Below are 11629 nucleotides of genomic sequence, written 5' to 3'. Positions count from 1 at the left end.
AAAAAAATAGAAGTGTCAAAAAGGATTGTTTTGCATCTGAAAATTATACCATATTTTGTCATTAAAATACTTCTGGAAACTGTTCCCTTGCTTTTGAAATACCTCCAAACAACCTTTACACACCCCCATTCTATTTAAAAAGTGACAGATGTCAGCCCACTGAAATGAAAGCAACTTAACCAAATTGCTTTGACATGATTTTTAATTTTACTGGCTCTGGGGCAACCTCTTCCATATCTATTTGAAATTTCTAGATGTTTTTCTTGCTAAAGTCCTACTTTCCCAATCCAAGGCTATTGAGTAAAACATAAAGTGCCACCTTTATGAACATGGATTATCTTGAAAAAACACTTATTAACTTGCTAAAGTTCATTATGTCAGTATGCAATAGAAGTGTATTAAGTATTTTATGTGTCTGTTGACATACAAATCTGTATTTGCATGTGCATTTGGAAATTGGAAAACAAAACAAGAAAACAGAAAAGTGTGTTTCGGGTGTTGGTACAATTTCATTTTAGGACTGCAGTCTTACTCTGTTGTTCTCAGAAATAACTGATATTTTAGTCTGAATGTGAAAGCAGATGCCAATGAAAATGCCTCTAAAACAACTGCTCTAACCAAAAATTCTGCCTGTATAAGAAGAATAGTGTAATGTTGCCTGAGATGCTTTCCTAGCTTTACGTTAGATTTGGATTTTCAAAACTATAAGTCGAATAACTGTGCAGTAGATTGAAATGGGTTCTATAAGAAGTGGCAATAGAAGAAACATTGTCACTGCTTTCACAGACAGCAGTACTGCTTATACTCCAGAATGTATCGGGAAGGGGGATTGTTACTTTTACTAAAATATGGTACAAAATTCTAGGCAAATAGCCCAAATCTCAATCTGGACCACACCAACTGATGATTCCCTGTTTAACCTACTGGTTTAATCACACTGACACAATCTGGCTGGAATATTTCTGAATTAGAGAAAAATGTAACAACAAAAATGTGCAAAGATTTAAAACGCCGTCATTACCATTCTTGACAGCTGATCTTAATAATATCCTCTTTTACAAGAGGGCTAATGGTGTTGAAGTTGCTGCAGCCTTTTTTTTCCCCACAAGGTAGCAGCACTAGAACCACGAATGAGCAAAAGGCTTGTGAGTCCATCTCACTACAGTTCAGAAAGACTGCCTGGTTTATTTACGTTTTAGTCTTCAGAAATCTGCAGCTCAGAATCAGAGTAAAACCTTCTCAAACACCAGGACTGGGTACAAACAGCAGTTAAAGTAATAAAATCTTAATTTACCTTTTACTTGAACAGAACTGTCTCTTGCTGAAAAAGCAAATCACGAGACTTTAAACAATCTGCAAAACTAAAATGCTGTGTATATAAATATATTTGTTTGAACATATAGGTTCAACAAGGCCAAGTGTAAGGTCCTACACCTGGGTTGGGGCAATCCCCGTTTTCAGTACAGGATCGGGCATGATGTGATTGAGAGCAGCCCTGCAGAGAAGGACTTGTGGGTACTGCTCGATGAGAAGCTCAACATGAGCTGGCAATGTGCACTCACAGCCCAGAACGCCAACCGTGTCCTGGGCTGCGTAAAGAGAAGCATGGGCAGCAGGTCGAGGGAAGTGGTTCTGCCCCTCTATTCCTCTCTTGTGAGACCTCATCTGGAATACTGTGTCCAGTTTTGAAATCCTCAACATAAGAAGGCTATGGAGCAGTTGGAATGGGTCCAGAGGAGGGCTACAAAGATGATCGGAGGGCTGGAGCACCTTCCCTATGAGGACAGGATGAAAGAGTTGGGCTTGTTCGGCCTGGAGAAGGCTCTGAGGAGATCTTACAGTGACCTTCCAGTACCTGAAGGGGCTACAGGAAAGCTGTGAAGGGGCTATTCACAAAGGCTTGTGGTGATAGGATGAGGGGGAACAGGTATAAACTGGAGAGGGGCAGATTTAGACTGGACATTAGGAAGAATTTCTTCACCATGAGAGTGGTGAGACACTGGAAGAGGTTGCCAAGTGAAGTTGTGGATGCCCCATCCCTGGAGGTGTTCAAGGCCAGGTTGGATGGGGCCTTGGGCAACCTGCTTTACTGGGATGTCTCTGCCTATGGCAGGGGGGTTGGAACTAGACAATCTATAAGGTCCCTTCCAATGCTAACTATTCTATGATTCTATGATTCTAAAAATGATCCAACTATGAAGGAGGAACCCCTTTGCCAGAACACAGTGACTGCTGGGGAGAGATGAGCTCCCACCCTGCATTCACTCCATCCTGCCTGAATAATTGTGTAACTCAAATCAAAACCTCTCAGTGTCAATATGTATGTATAGAGTAGTTATTTAGGCTAGGTTAGGTGTGCACTTCTGATGCAAATTTGATTGTCTCAGCTTGGCAAACTTTGCTTCACTGCATGTAGCAGGCTTGAGTTGCACACGAGTTGCACTTTGGCACGATCCACCGCAAAAACACACCCAAGATGTTGCAGCTGCCAAATGGATGCACAGCACCTATGATCAGACTGGAGCTGGTAAAAAGTTAACCCAGGGCACAGCATGGATACCACAGCCTCAGCACCAACTGTTCTGCCTACAGATGCATGCCTGTCAGCTCCCATCACTTGCTAATGTGCACATACATAGCCTTATGGCCTAGATGGAAAGTTAAAATCAGAAGGGAACTTTCTGATAAGCTCACAAGTGCTAGTACAGAACAGGTGCAGAAATTATAGAACACACCACATCACCCAGATGAAGGGTCTTCTTTTAAATGAAATTGCAGACATCCCAGGGCCAGGTATTAGCTAATGTTTGCTGGAGGGACTGCTCTGTGGAATTCAGAAAGGGGCACTCTGCCATTTGCAGGTGGAAGTGGTAAAACTCTTTAAAATACTTTAATATGCTCTGAAATTGTATATTAATAGGTAAACTGAAAAAAAACCCACGTCTCATCAATGGAAGAAAATACATTGGGTGCTATCGAATGCATGTGTACACATGTACACACACATATACACAAAGAGTATCTCTTTTTCAGTTTTGACTCCCAAAGAATATATACATATATATGTAAAATATGTGTTTATACACACATATTCATTTTCCTCTTTGGAATATACTCAGGCATTCCCAGGACCATTTTTCTCTCTCAAGGGATCAGGCAGCAGTGTTGTATTACGTCTAATGTAGCCTTGAGTATTTATTCCTATTGTTGTCAACACAACGTATACAAACTCTTTCAGGGTGCCAACTCTCATCTCTTACATCAAGGAAATTGAATCAACTACCTTGGCCTAAAAAGTTAACATAGCTTGCATAAATACGTTTTGATAATATCCTTGAGATTCCTGGTGAGATGAATACAACACAAAGAAGGAACAGCATGTACCTAATTCTTTTTTTTTGTATTTAAAAGCCATGGCATCAGTGACCATCTGTACTTAGCTGAAATTGCAGCACTGGATCCTATCAACACACTAAATAAATAAACAGATGGTTGTGTATGCAGTTGAACTAATGAAGCCAGTTTCCTATCAGGTTATATCTTGTAGTTCCATTCCCTCACATCTAATAAAAAGTAACCTCTGCTTTAGCTTTTCCTGTCCTTGCAAAATTCTTCTCTTATGTGTGGATTCTCAGTTGTATAATGAGTGAGCAATCTTCCCCTTCATGGGGACATTAATTCAGGGCTTTCTTCTTTAAATAATCAACAAATTGAAAGAAACTTGTCAGAATTCAATTTCTCTGTTGAATTTGGCTGAAATTGGCCAAAGATTCAAAAGTACTGGAGAGGATGCAGAGGTGCAGTTAGACTTGCACACACAGAGGCATAAAGACAGCACAGTTATAATAACTCATCTCATCTCAGAGCTATACTAAGCAGTATATCTTTATTTGAACAAAATAGAAAATAACAGTGTGCTGTTACCCATCTTCTTTTAACTCCAATTTATTGCTTTTTCATTAAGTGCATTGGATAGTTGTTCAGGGCAAGAGCAGCAGAGAATATTGACAACTTGACAGAACACTAGGGTTTCTGGCCAGCTGGTTGTAAGTCTGGTCAAAGGTACTTAAGCTTTCACAATATTTGGTGATTTATTAACAAGGTTTGATTATACCCTTACAAGGCAGCTGCTGAAATAGTAAGTATGAAGTGTTACTAACACATTAGAAGTTTCTTTATTCATTACAAGCAGTAGATTAATCTCTGGCTGGGGGAGGGCATTTTGCAATCAACATACGACAAAAGAAAATTTACAGAAGAATTACAGCTAAAGAGTTTTATGTCAATCATGAAATACTATATAGAAATGAAAACACCAGTAAATTAAGTCATATCTTGGCTGGAAATTACATGCATCAGTTACTTATAATGTAATGTTTCTCTCACACGCTGCTCTCTCACAATTGCTCAATGATAAGCTGATATTTCTAATACAACATAAAAATACTGTCCAACTTTAAAATTTCCCCAGAGGTCAGTTAAACCACATGGCCTGGTTTTACACAAATGGTGCTGCAAGAAGGTGCCCTATGCAGGTGTGTCAGAATTGCATCTCTGATGTGCTGAGCTTATCCCCAAATATCTGCCTAGGGCCAGAGGTGGAGGGAGGCAGGACATCCACAGGGTATTAACACCCCAGAGTTGCTGACCTTCATGAAACTCACTGTAACGTTAGTACTGTGACATATTTCTTCAGTCAAAATTGGGTGAAATCAATACAGGTTCAGGAGCTACTGGGTGGAGAAAGTTTCATGGTATTGCCTGATAGAGGGACAGCACAAAGACAGTCAGGAGACATAAGCTTTGTCTTCTCAGGAAGTAAAGCTAAAAATACACTAAAATACCAAAAATACATGGGGCAAACATTTTAGCATAGACTCATAGAATAGTTTCAGTTTAGTTTTAGTTTAAAACTATTATCCCTTGTCTTATTGCAACAAGCCCTGCTAAAAACTTCGTCATCAGCTTTTCTGTAGGCCCCCTTTAGGTACTGAAAGGCCACAACAAGGTCTTCTCAGAGCCTTCTCTTCTCCAGCCTGAACAACCCCAACTCTTTCAGCCTTTCTTCATAGGAGGGGTGTTCCACCCCTCTGATTATTTCTGTACGTCTCCTCTAGACCTGATTCAACAGGTCCATTTCTTTCCTGTGCAAAGGGCTCCAGAGCTGGCTGCAGTATGCCAACTGGGGTCTCACCAGGGCAGAGCAGATGGGCAGAATCACCTCCCTCAACCTGCTGGCCACGCTCCTTTGCAGTCCAGAATACGGTTGGCTTTCTGGGCTGCAAGCACACATTGCTGGCTCATGTTGAGCTTCTCATCAACCCCTCTGCAGGGCTGCTCTCAATCACATCATGCCCCATCCTGTACTGAAATTGGGGATTGCCTTGACCCAGGTGTAGGACCTTGCACTTGGCCTTGTTGAACCTCATGAAGTTCACACAGGCCCACTTCTCCAGCTTGTCCAGGTCCCTCTGGATGACATCCTGTCCTTCCAGTGTGGCAACCACACCACTCAGCTTGGTGTCATCTGAAAACTTGCTGAGGGTGCACTCGATCCCACTATGTCATTGATAAAAATATTAAATAGTACTAGTCCCAACACAGACCCCTGAGGGACACCACTTGTCACCAGTCACCATCTGGACATTGAGCCGCTGATCACTACCCTCTGAATGTGACCATCCAGCCATTTCCTTACCCACCTAATAGTCCATCCATCAAATCCATCTCTTTCCAATTTAGAGAGAAGGATGTTGCGGGGAACCGTGCCAAAGGCCTTACAGGAGTCCAGATAGATGACATCCATAGCTCTTTCCTTGTCCACTGATATAGTAGCTCCATCAGAAGGGTGTTGTGAGGGAACAGATGATGTTCTGGACTTGTGTGATTTTTAGGACTTCAGGTACAAAGTTTCTTTTGAACTAGGAAAAACATCCACATGCAAAATAACAGCACTTTTCTGAAAACAGATCTATTCGGGTTTTAGAACATAGGTCATATTTAGGCCAATTTAATTGTGCCAGATCTAGGTAAATTCATGTTTATTTCCTCAGCTTGGAAAGCTGTTGTGTTCTGGCAGGTTTCTACATGCATGCAATAGCTTCTGTGCTTCCACGCTGCTCTGCCTGGTTAAAATGCCCACAGGTGAAAAGCAAATAAGGAGTCTGGGACCAGATAGGTGACCTGATTTGCACAGTTGCTACATATCTAGGCGGCTTTAGAGAGCACTTCTCCTGGACCATTATTTTTGTAATCATGCCCACTTGTCTAAGGCCTGCAGCCTGAGACTGCCAATTTGGAAAATCTTTGAAAAAGCTCACTTAGTTTCTTGCATCCATAATATTTTTTTTCAGCTTTGTGCTGTTTCCCCTCCAATTAATTAGCTTTTCTTCCTAACGTGTAGTCTAAACCTTCCCTCCACCCTCTAATTTAAAGCCATGATGTCTCAGATGGGATGCAGTAGCGATACCTTCTGCACACTGTTAAACCCAAATTCCTTCATGACTTTGGGCAATTTGCCCAATATAATGGGCTTTGGTAATTTCAGCTGTGAGAGGCAGCCCTGCTCATGGCAGGCGATTGGAACTGGATGATCTTTAAGGTGCCTTCCCACCCAATCCATTCTATGATTCTATAGCTAAAACTGTAATGAAGCTTTTGTGCCAGGACTGCTCCTCTTCCTGGCAACTGGGCAGGGATTCTCACTGATTTTGCAGCTTCAGGTCTTCACTAATGCAGTAGAAATGCAGTTTGTGTAGGGCTTAGAAGTAACAAAAGTGAAGTTAGCGAAAACAAGTAGCCAGCAGACTGAAGAGAGACACATAGTGTGTGATCATGGATATGATCTATCTGGGCTTCTGTAAAGCCTTTGACATGGTTCCCCACAACATCCTTCTCTCTAAATTGGAGAGATATGGATTTGATGGGTGGACTGTTCAGTGGATAAGAAATTGGTGGATGGTCATATTCAAAGAGGAGTGGTCAATGGCTCAAAGTCCAGATGGAGATCCGTGATGAGTGGTGTCCCTCAGGGGTCCGTACTGGAACCAGTGCTGTTTAATATCTTCATCAATGATATAGATAGTGAGATTGAGTGCCCCCTCAGCAAGTTTGTGGATGACACCAAGCTGAGTGGTGCAGTTGCCACAACAGAAGGATGGGATGTCATCCAGAGGGACCTGGACAAGCTGGAGAAGTGGATCTCTGAGAACATCATGAGGTTCAGCAAGGCCAAGTGTGAAGTCCTGCACCTAGGTCAGGGCAATCTGCAGTTTCAATACAGGATGGTGGATAATGTGATTGAGAGCAGCCCTGCAGAGAAGGACTTGAGGCTGCTGGTTCATGAGAAGCTCTACATGAGCCGGCAATGTGTGTTCGTTCCCCAGAAGGCCAACTGTGTCCTGGGCTGCATCAGAAGCAGTGTGGCCAGCAGGTTGAGGGAGGTGATTCTGTCCCTCTGTTCCTGTCTTGTGAAACCTCATCTGGAGTATTGTGTCCAGTTCTGGAATCCTCAACATAAGAAGGGTAAGGAGCTCTTAGAACGTCCAGAGGAGGGCTACAAAGATGATCAGAGGGCTGAAGCACCTTCCCTATGAGGACAGACTGAGAGTATTGGGGCAGTTCAGCCTGGAGAAGCCTCTGAGGAGACCTTATAGTGACTTTTTGGTACCTAAAGGGAGCTACAAGAAAGCTGGAGAGGGACTTTTACAAAGGCTTGTAGTGACAGGACAAGGGGGAACTGGTATAAGTTGGAGAGGGGCTCATTTAGACTAGACATAAGAAGGAATTTCTTCCCCATGAGAGTGGTGAGGCACTGGCACAGGTTGCCCAGGGAAGCTGTGGCTGCCCCATCCCTGGAGGTGTTCAAGGCCAGGTTGGATGAGGCCTTGGGCAGCCTGATCTGGTGGGATGTCTCTGCCCATGGCAGCGGGGTTAGAACAAGATAATCTTTAAGGTCCCTTCCACCCCAAACCATTCCATGATTCATTAGTAGGTCCCTTCCATCTCGGGTCATTATCTGATTCTATACACAAGCAAAGCCGCTTGTTTACAGCGCATTCCAGCAACGCCTGACCCAACCCGTGCCCCACCGCAACTCTTAGCTGCGGGCGCCGGGCTCCCCCTCCCCCGCAGCCCAGCCCAGCCCAGCCCATCCCCAACCCCAGCCCAGCCCAGCCCATCCCCAACTCAAGCCAGCCCAGCCCAGCCCATCCCCATTCCCATCCCCAGCCCAACCCAGCCCAGCCCAGCCCAACCCAACCCAGCTCCATCCCCATCCCCAGCCCAGCCCAGCCCAGCCCAGCCCAGCCCAGCCCCAGCCCAGCCCAGCCCAGCCCAGCCCAGCCCCATCCCACCCCCATCCCATCCCATCCCAGCCCATCCCCATCCCCATCCCCAGCCCAGCCCAGCCCAGCCCAGCCCAGCCCAGCCCAACCCAACCCAGCTCCATCCCCATCCCCATCCCCATCCCCAGCCCAGCCCAGCCCAGCCCCAGCCCAGCCCATCCCCATCCCCAGCCCAGCCCAGCCCAGCCCAGCCCAGCCCATCCCATCCCCATCCCATCCCCATCCCATCCCATCCCAGCCCATCCCCATCCCCATCCCCATCCCCATCCCATCCCATCCCATCCCTAGCCCATCCCATCCCATCCCCAGCCCAGCCCAGCCCAGCCCAGCCCAGCCCAGCCCAGCCCAGCCCAGCCCAGCCCAGCCCAGCCCAGCCCAGCCCAGCCCAGCCCAGCCCAGCCCAGCCCAGCCCAGCCCCAGCCCAGCCCAGCCCAGCCCAGCGCCCTCCTCCCGCGGGCAGCGCCCGTCCCCTTCCATCCGGGTATCCCCGGCGCCACCGCCCCCTGCGCCGCGGCGGGAGCTGTGGGGACGCCGCCGGGACCGGTGCGTAACGGGGGCGGCGCCGCGCAGGGGGCTGACGGTGTCCCCGCCGTCCTCTCCCCGGAGGGGACGGCGGGGACACCGTCAGCCCCGGCTGGGTGGGGCCGGGCGGGCTGCGGTGCTGTCTGCCAGCCCGGTGCGCGCCGCTCTGCGATTGCGGGCGATCCGGTGATGTGAGTTATTTCTGCGTTAAAACCTATCGAATGGTGATCTGCGGGTGGGTTGAGAGCGCGGCTGTGCCCCCGGTCCTCCCCAAGGCCCCGGCCGCGTCGCTTTTGCTGTCACAGCGCACAGAACCTGCTCTGTGTAACTTTGTACCCGCAGCGGGCACCGCCTATTCGAGCCTTAAAGTGCGGTGACCGAAAAGCAAAGTGAGGGGGAAACGTCTTTAACTCTGTTACTGTTTCACAGCTTTAGGTGAGCGCAGAAATGGCTCCCTTCGAAAATAAAGGACTAATACTGGGCATAATGGCAGGGACCGCTGGAATAAGCCTGATGCTGATTTGGTACCATAAAAACCGAAAACGTCATGCACTTTTGCGCTTACCTGCGCTTCTAGATGGAGGTAACAGGCTTAATTCTATGGGTTTGCAAAATGAAGCTCCTAATGAGCAAGGAGAGGTGATGGTTTTACACAGAAGGCAACTGCAGATACTAGAGAAGCTGAATGGCTTGCTACTGAGCGTGGAAGAACTCAAGAGAGAGGTGAAATTCCTGAAAGAAGCTATTCCAAAGCTTGAAGAGCTCGTTCGAAATGAACTTCAAGGGAAGGGAGATGTTCAGAGAGTCAGCCCATCACACAGAGCAACAAAGCGGAGAAAAGTTGAAACAGCTTCTGGTGCAACTGAAACTACCAGCTCTGAGGAGGCTGAAAGTGAAGGAGGGTGAGTCAATAGCATTTCGTATGTACTACAGTACACCTACAGTGCACATTGCATCATTACCCATGTGAAACTTTGTACAGTAAACAGGATCCCTTTTAAAGTGCTATGTATATTTCTCTATATACAGAGGGGAAAAAAAAACCCCACCAAAAAATTCAGGTTAGTAATTTTTAGATGAGAGAAAGCCCTGGGTGACCATCTCTGAATCTGCACTGTGGCTGAAGTTGGCTGAACACCAAGTGTAATAACGATATTTAAAGGTTCATTTGGTAGTGATCTGATGCAGTATTGCTACATAGCTATGCAATGGGAGGCAAAGTTCAGAATAATGGTGTGATTATAAAAGCTTTTCTAGTAAGAATGTACTCTTGGCTTGTATGTCTGGTAGAGGTTGTTCAAACTGTACAAATGCTCTTGTGCTTTCTGTGACAGTTGTCTTCATAGGCCTTAAAGGTGAGTTATTACAGTGTTCTGCCAAAAGATATTACATACTATGTCCAAATGCAACACGGTACAAATGCCAGCATGTTTATGTATATTTGCTGCTATATACACGTTCTAGTGGCTTAGAAAGTAATCATGAAGGGTTTAGAATATTGAGTAGGTGAGGCAGGAAGTTCCTAGTTTTGATCACATCTTGTAATCCCATTGTGGTTAACAGCATCTTGAGGAACAAGAGTTGAGGAACAGGGTGAAGCTGCACCTGGAGCCCAGGAGGACTGTGTTTTTGTCTCGTCATATGTTACTTAATATACCTTTCATTAGCAATGTGAAAATGGTGATGACATTGCTCTCCTGTAATTGCAACTTTTGTTTTGATATAATCAGATTAGATACTTGCATGCAATTTAATAAGGCTATGTTTATAGCAGCTGAGTTTTTAGAACAATCTCCTCGGTGTGTTGTACATACACTGCGTAGGCAGCATCGTGTCTGTAAATTACCTGTCTTAAGTCACTTTTTTTCTATAACAGCATATTAATTAACTATATTATTCTGAAGACAGCAACATGCTGCATATAGTAATTAATGGAGTTCTGTTTGGTAAGGATTCCTCCAAATTTATTTTCAGTTCATGTGGCCATAATTTCTTGTTATGGTACACCCAGCCCACATGCTTCACAGGTCTTACATTTTGATACTGTATTTTACTGTCAGTTCTTTATTTTAAGTGTACAGTATTGGTGTAGGTATTCAAAGACATTTCCCCTTTATATGATGTAGAAGCATTTCAGCTCTATTAGTTTCTTAGATTGTTTTATCCATTAGTTTGCAGAGGTGTTTGTTACACACAAAATACTTGGAGAAGTAGATACAGCTAAAGAACCAGTTTATGAATAATCATGTTCACAGACACAATATAGGTGTTATTGTACACTTAGCATTTGAGAAGATACTGGTTTCTGGTCAGGAGAGATGTGTTGCTGTTTCAGAACTAGCCAAGGAAACTTGTCTGTTCAGGTTCTTCTGCGTGACACAGCAGCTGATGAGATGATCCGATACCAGTGATTACACTGTGCAAGAGCTTTGAATGTGTCCTTAAGAGAGGCCTTCTCTGACAAGTATTTGTATACAGTCAGAAGGAAAGAAGGTAATTCAAGGTTATAGACAGGGTTAGTCATTTGGGTATGTGCTTTGCCAATACTATTTTTTAATCCATTTTGAAGAGAGGTGGTGTTTCCTACTAATACCATGTACTTGATGTGCTTGTTTTGCCTGTCTCCCCTAAATCTAGTTCCAGTAAACAAGCATCACCACTTCATGTGCCGTAGGTATAACACCATGTGCATTGTTTTATACTCTTCTGTGGTGAATTCCACACACAATAATGCAATCAGTCGCTAGTTTGTGCACTAGAGA

At 45.1% G+C, this 11629-nt stretch overlaps 1 protein-coding gene across 8 annotated transcripts in view; it reads left to right on the top strand.

Annotated features, from left to right (window-relative positions):
* The first annotated feature begins 8804 nt into the window (after positions 1 to 8804).
* The window catches only part of RMDN2 (regulator of microtubule dynamics 2), a 48470-nt gene continuing 45645 nt past the window's right edge, over positions 8805 to 11629 (top strand). For 5 of the 8 annotated variants that reach the window (XM_054061740.1, XM_054061744.1, XM_054061741.1 and 2 more), the window contains exon 1: positions 8910 to 9769. In XM_054061740.1, the coding sequence (XP_053917715.1) occupies positions 9315 to 9769 (455 nt within the window). In that variant the 5' untranslated portion in view covers positions 8910 to 9314. The other 3 variants (XM_054061739.1, XM_054061738.1, XM_054061745.1) reach the window with 3 other exon arrangements.

The sequence above is a fragment of the Cuculus canorus genome, chromosome 3 (genome assembly GCF_017976375.1).
Source record: "Cuculus canorus isolate bCucCan1 chromosome 3, bCucCan1.pri, whole genome shotgun sequence".
Lineage (NCBI taxonomy): Eukaryota > Metazoa > Chordata > Aves > Cuculiformes > Cuculidae > Cuculus > Cuculus canorus.
This window is presented reverse-complemented; position numbering and strand designations above follow the sequence as displayed.